Source organism: Bubalus bubalis, chromosome 9, assembly GCF_019923935.1.
Source record: "Bubalus bubalis isolate 160015118507 breed Murrah chromosome 9, NDDB_SH_1, whole genome shotgun sequence".
Classification (NCBI taxonomy): Eukaryota; Metazoa; Chordata; class Mammalia; order Artiodactyla; family Bovidae; genus Bubalus; species Bubalus bubalis.
In genome coordinates, this window is record NC_059165.1 from 101,167,887 (window position 1) to 101,175,268 (window position 7,382).

The 7,382-nt window shown below is 38.1% G+C and overlaps 1 protein-coding gene across 1 annotated transcript; it reads left to right on the top strand.

Annotated features, from left to right (window-relative positions):
* Positions 1-5,771: 5,771 nt before the first annotated feature.
* On the top strand, positions 5,772-6,743 carry LOC123335255 (olfactory receptor 7A17-like). The gene has a single exon (XM_044948688.1). It carries the CDS (start codon positions 5,772-5,774, stop codon positions 6,741-6,743), a length of 972 nt encoding a protein of 323 aa, XP_044804623.1.
* The last annotated feature ends 639 nt before the right edge of the window (positions 6,744-7,382 follow it).

A 7,382-nucleotide genomic window follows, 5' to 3' on the forward strand; every position in this document is an offset into this window, starting at 1 on the left:
GTAGAGCTTCTCCATCTTTGGCTGCATAGAATATAATAAATCTGATTTTGGTGTTGACCATCTGGTGATGTCCAGGTGTAGAGTCTTCTCTTGTGTTGTTGGAAGAGAGTGTTTGCTATGACCAGTGCATTTTCTTGGCAAACTCTATTAGCTTTTGCCCTGCTTCATTCTGTATTCCAAGGCCAAATTTATCTGTTACTCCAGGTGTTTCTTGACTTCTTACTTTTGCAGTCCAGTGCCCTATAATGAAAAGGATATCTTTTTGGGGTGTTAATTTTAAAAGGTCTTGTAGGTCTTCACAGAACCATTCAACTTCAGCTTCTTCAGCATTACTGGTTGGGGCATAGACTTGCATTTCTGTGATATTGAATGGTTTGCCTTGGAAAAGAACAGAGATCATTAAGACACATTGCTAGTAGCTATATTGCATCTACTGTCTTAATTATCCTGCTATGTAAACTAATATATTAGAAAGCTATTTGGTTTAGAATGTGATGTCTTTTGGAGTCCTTTATTTTCTCTATCACAAACTCTTCTTAATATGTATATTTTATTTATGTTACTCAAGAGGTCTTATATTTAAAAGATCTGCCACATAATTCACTGCCACCTATAAAATGAGTGAATTTTTTTTTTCAAAGTTACATACATAAAAAAGCCTCTGTGGAGTAGACTAAAGCTATATACACTTGAACCTAACATAGGAGTGCTGCCTTGATACCCAAACTGTCATCCACAGGCCAAGACTTGCAGTTTCAATAACTAAGAGCTTGTTTGAAATCCATTCCATGGGCTAAATAGAGACCTCATGAAACAGATTTTGCATTTAAACCACAGACCTTGGTGATTTTTATGCAAAATGAACTTGTAGAAGTTCTGGTCCAAAATAACATTTCTTACCTTCTTACTGTTGGCATTTGGGACACTACAATTACTTTTATTGGACTCTATCCTGTAGTATATAAGAGATTAACAGAATCCCTTTGCTGCTGTTTAGTCGCTCAGTCATGTCTGAATCTTTGCAACCCCATGGACTATAACCCACTAGGATCTTCTGTCCATGAGATTTCCCAGAGTGAGCATCCCGTTAAACATTGCCAGATATTCCCAGGAGAAAAATCATCTATGGTTAAGAACTTCTGCCCAGAATCTGAAAACTGGAAGTATCTTCAAGGTTTCATCCCTCACTTGGTATGTACCTTTAAGCAGAACATTAAATCCCTCTGAATTCCATCTCTACAATGGAGAATGGAGTTCATATAAGTTCTAACTCATAGAACAAAGTGTTTTAAAAATTAAATTTGACAGTCTCTATAGTATGTAGGTTAGTAGTGCATAAGAGTATCTATAAAGGTCTTCAAGAGTTACAAATATTTTATAAAGAAGGATAAATGACAGCTCTTAACTTCTGATATAAGCAGGGAATCCGTATTGGAACTGCAAAACTTTCATGAAACCAATGATTATAATACCCAATACTTTTATTAAAGGAGTAAAATTATCCCCCTTTAGGATGAGTGGGAATAGTCACATTCAGAGATTTCAGAGGTTGTGTTCCACCACAAATCAAAGCATTGAAGAACCAAGGTACCTGGTCAAGACAAACCTTCACTATTATACTTTTGAGAATATTTGAACTCAGGGATGTGATGAAGTGCTGGGAGTCAGAGCTTTGGAAGAAGGAGAAATAAAGGAGAAGGAGTGATGAAAACTGGATTCACCTAATGTAATTCAGTCTGCTAGGAATGGAGAAGCAATAAAAAATATTCATTATGTCTGTATCAGCATCCCCAGGGGAAATCATGTACTTGGAGGTTGGAGTAACAAGAGGAAAACATGCTCATTTGACTAATGAGCTGATATAGACAGATGTAAATACCTCCTTGGCTATAGTCCCTCAGCCTGTGCAACTTTGGACAGAATGTGGTTGCTGCCTTTGCAGTCCTAAATCTAGCTCGGTGATCAATGCTTGATCCTCTTCCCTATTGTCTGGTTTGGGAACAAAACCTGTCTCCACTGGCAACCATTTATGAAGGAATTTTGACTTCCACACCAAAAGCTTCTTCCCAGAGTCTCCATGCAGGTGAGTCTGAGAGCTTAATAGGCACTTCAGGAGAGGATCAGGGAGCAAGGAAGCCGTGAACTTGTCCCAGAGGTCACCTAAGAGCCAGTACAGCATAGCACAGAGGGCAGAGATCACTCAGGTTGTTTGCTGGCTTTCTTAATAATGCATTTATTTATGATGCTGACAAAGGAACATTGCACTTAGAAACTCAATTGCCAATGTTGACAATTAAATTGTGCTAGTGGAAACCCAGTGGAAGAAAGAATGGGAGCTATAAACTGCTTCCAATGAAAGCAGTTGTTGTTGTTGTTCAGTCACTAAGTCCAGCTCTTTGCCACCCCATGAACTTCAGCACGCCTGGCTTCTCTGTCCATTGCTATCTCCCCTAGTTTGGTCAAACTCATGTCCATTAAATTAGTGATGTCATCTAACTATCTCATCATCTGTCTCCCCCTTCTCCACAATTTTTCAGGGTCTTTTCCAAAAAGTCAGCTCTTTGAATCAGGTGGCCAAAGTATGGGAGCTTTAGCTTCAGTATCAATGTTTCCAATGAATGTTCATAATACAATAAATTACAGGACTAGACAAATAGGTTATTACCTGAGAGGGATATCCAGTGAAATAAGGACATTTCTTTTTATTTTAAGATGAGACATATTAGACTACATATGCTATGGTTTCTCACATCATACAGATATCACTGTTTCTGTCCTTGGGGAAAACAGAAAGGTATTTATGTTTATGATTTTTTCGTGGCACCAAAGAATGTAGCTGAAGTTGGAAGGCTGCCCAACTAAGAAAGTTTTTCTTCATCACATTGTCTCAGGGGCCATTTGAGCTTATTAGATATTTTTCCTTCATTTTTCCCCGCTCTCTATCCCTCTCCCATAACGTTTTTATTTCTTTAAAAACAGGGCAGAAAGGAACCTCAAATCTATTCTTCTCTTGGAAGCTTATAAACTGGAATTTCTGGGTTTTCCACATTCTTTAGGAGAAAGCTAATCTGATCTGACCAGCTTGAGTTGTCATCCCCAATGGCTTAAGGAGGGTGGTTCTGGGAATGAAATTCATGATAGAAACACAGCCCAGGAGACCATGGTGTGTCTGCAAACCTGTGCCTGTGGAGTGAGAGAAGTTCCTAAAACAGGCACTTGGACTCCTGTATTTGTTTTTGTTATTCACTAAATCATGTCTGACTCTTTTGCAACTCCATGCTCTGTAGGCTACCAGGCTCCTCTGTCCATAGGATTTCCCAGGCAAGAATACTGGAACTAGTTACCATTTCCTTCTCCAGAGGAGCTTGCCAACCCAGAGATTGAGCCAGTGACTCCTACATTAGCAGGCAGATTCTTTACCATTTGAGCCACCAGGAAAGCCCATTCCCTGTGCCAGGCACACATTTTTTCTGATCCCTCTAGATCCGTCTCTCTCTTTCTTGATCTGAAAATGAAAGTGAAGTCTCTCAGTCATGTCTGACTCTTTGCAACCCCATGAACTGTAGCCTACCAGGCTCCTCAGTTCACGGGATTTTCCAGGCAAGAGTACTGGAGTGGGTTGCCATTTCCTTCTCCAGGGGATCTTCCTCACCATGGATCAAACCCTGGTCTCCTGCATTATAGACAGATGCTTTGCCGTCTGAGCCACCAGGGAAGCTCCTTTCTTGAGCTATCTGTTCAATCATCATCTTGTTTGCTGGCCTTGCCTGAACACTCAGTACAGAGTAGCACCTCTTGCCTCTCCTTCCTTTATACCTGGTTTTATTTTCTTCATAGAATCTGCCATCAGTGGATATAGTCTATATATATTTATTTGAATATTATCTTTCATCTTTCTTGGAATGTGGGGGATTTGTTTCTCTGTATCTCTGTTTATTCCCAGTATGTGTTTGAAATATGTTGACTCTCAATATATACTTCTCAAAGTCATGAAAGAGTTTATCATTAAAACTGTACATATTGTGCTAACAAAAAAAAGTTCCTTCATTTGTTCAAGTAAAATAAAAGACATGTTTTTCCTTTTCACCAAGAACTTTATTGGACAGCATATTCATTGTTTTGTTCCACTATTTTCTGCCATTTTCCAGGCAACTTCATAATTCCATCTTCCTAAAATGTTAAATCTTTTTGAACAGAGAATTGCCCCAGGTGCTTTTTGCAGTCTTCCAGGGAAGTGAATTTTTTTTTTTCTCCATAAAGAGAATTTTGTAAAGACTGAAATAAATGGAAATTTGAAGGTACAATGATGGTGAATATGGCAGATGACTCAGAACTTCCTAGCCAAGCAGTAACAATTTTTTCCTGTTCATCAAAGAAATAAGCAGTCTTGTGGTTTCCTGATGGAAGATTATGCATTTTCTGTTTACTAATTCTGGATGTTATTCATCAAGTGCTGCCTTCAGCTGGTCTAATTGGGAGCAGTACTTGCTGGAATTAATCTTTTGATTTTTGAGAAGGACCTCACAATAGAGGACTCCCTTCCAATCCCACCATATACACAACATCACCTTCTTTGATGGTTGGTGGTGGGTTAATTTTGCTTGGCCCATGAGCTCTTCCATTCCACATTATTGTGCAGTACTCTTTCCATTGCCCATCACACATTGTTTCAAAAATAGAATGTTTTCATTACATTTAAGTAGAGTCACATGTGGAAATGTGGTCAAAAAGGATTTTCTTTCTTTCTTTCTTTTTTTTTTTTTTTTTTTTTTTTGCTTAACTTATGTGGTAAGGGCTTCCGTTGTTGCACAGCTGGTAAAGAATCTGCCTTCTATGTGGGAGACCTGGGTTTGATCCCTGGGTTGAGAAGACCCACTGGAGATGGGAAAGGCTACCCACTCTAGTATTCTGGCCTGGAGAATTCCAAGGACTGTATAGCCCATGGGGTCACAAAGAGTTGGACACAACTGAACAACTTTCACTTATGTGATTAACAAACATCAAAGTGATTAACAAAACCAAGCTAATAATTGTAAACAATTGATTTGGATATTTTGAGTTTATTAACTCTCTCCTTCTTGGTGTAATGTTGGCTGTTCTCAGTGAACATCTTGATTTTATTGTTATCACGTTCAACTGGTATTCTTGTCCAAGGTGCATTGTACAGCAAGAAATCTCCAGCATGAAACTTTGTAAACCTCTTTTGACATGCTTGATCAGTCACATCATCTTTTCCATACATTTCACAAATCTTTTTTGTCTTTTTTTTTTTTTTTTTTACCTTTTGTCGTTGTGTTTTTACCGTTCTTGATATTATAAAGAATAGAATTCTGAGAATGTTGCGTTTCTCTTCCATCTTCAATATTAAAATAGCTACACAAAAATTCATCAATTTTGATGTTTTTTAATGCATGCTGGTATGATATCTGTCACAATATAATCAAACACAATTGTTTCAAATGACGTTAAAGACAAGTGAGTGCTACTATATCCATCTTACAGGAAAAAAAAAACAATGAGCAAATCTTTTGGCCCACCCAACACATGAACTCTTTAAAAATATACTGTTAATAGGACAAAAATTTTTAATAACAGGTGAAATGGGGTATACCCTCAAGGAGAATTTATCTGTATATACCATCTTAATATCAATTTCTTGCCAGCAAAATAGAAATTAAAGTAGTTCAGTTATGTAAATTATGCCTGTTCAAGTGAAAATTATTCTTGGTATTTTCTTTTTCCCAATAGTCACTTCCTGGAATAGTCACCACATGGAACCAAGGAACAATACAAAAATTTCAAAACTTCTTCTTCTGGGGCTTTCAGAGGAAATAGAACTGCAATCCCTCATATCTGGACTTTTCCTCTCCATGTACCTGATCACTGTGTTTGGAAACCTGCTCATCATCCTGGCTGTCAGCTCAGACTCCCACCTCCACACCCCCATGTACTTCTTCCTCTCCAACCTGTCATTTGTAGACATCTGCTTCATCTCCACCACCATCCCAAAGATGCTATGGAACATCCAGATGCAGAGCCAAGTCATAACCTATGAAGGCTGCATCACCCAGATGTATTTTTACATTTTCTTTGGAGCATTAGATGACTTTCTCCTGGCTGTGATGGCCTATGATCGCTACGTGGCCATCTGCCACCCTTTGCATTACACAGTCATCATGAACCCATGGCTCTGTGGATGTCTGGTTCTGGTGTCCTGGGTAATAAGTGCAACATACTCATTGGTACACAGCTTAATGGTGTTGCATTTGTCCTTCTGCTCAGACTTGGAAATACACCACTTTTTCTGTGAAATCAAACAGCTTGTCCAACTTGCCTGTTATGACATTTTCCTCAATAACACAGTGCTGTGTTTTGGAGCTGTGATTATGGGTGGTGGTCCCCTGACTGGTATTCTTTACTCTTACTCGAAGATAGTGTCCTCTATCTGTGGAATCTCATCAGCCCATGGAAAGTATAAAGCATTTTCAACCTGTGTGTCTCATCTCTCCATTGTCTCCTTATTTTATTTTTCTGGCTTAGTAGTGTACCTTAGCTCTGCTGCTACACACAGCTCCCACTCAAGTGCAACAGGCTCGGTGATGTACACTGTGGTCACACCCATGCTGAACCCCTTTATCTACAGTTTGAGAAATAAAGACATAAAGAGGGCTCTGAAAAGATTCTTTGGGATGGAAACTTTTATAAAAGGACCATTTTCTCTTGGGCTGAAGAAAGGTCCATGATACCCTGGATGAAAGCCTCAGAGCCAAGTATTTTGACTCTTTGATTGTTTTGTGATTATAGCAATTGTTTCTTCAATTGACTGCTTGGTATTTACTTTTCTTTGATTTCAACTTCTCTATACTTCTGTTTTCTGCCATGTGTAGTTTTTACTTTGTCATTTTTTGACTCTCCAAAATTGACTCAAAAATGTGAAATATATGTAAATTGCCAATTTCTTAAGAATAAATTCTTCTGAGATAAAATACTTCTGAGATAATATATTCTGAGATATATATACTAAAAGTATAATCATGAATTGTGCTACTTATATGGAAAGAAGAAAAAAAAATCTTGACAACAAAAACAATTACATAAATCCATAGAAGATACAAATATGAAACCAGTTTATCATTTTTTAGTTCAGTATAACTTGGAACATGACTACAATAACTACTCTATCTGAAAATGTATTCATAGATATTAACAGAGACTGTGTTTCATAACTGGTCATCTGATTTTACTCCCTCACAGTGTACTGTTCTCCATTTAGCTCAGTGTCCATGTTGCCTACAGGGGATACTGGCAAAACGGAGCATCAGATGTATGTCTCCAATTGTCTATCTGAAGAAAATTTCAATAAAGACTTTGACATTATAAGG

Excerpts from the sequence above, each read along its gene's own strand:
- LOC123335255 (XM_044948688.1), top strand. The coding sequence starts at position 5,772 with ATGGAACCAAGGAACAATACAAAAATTTCAAAACTTCTTCTTCTGGGG.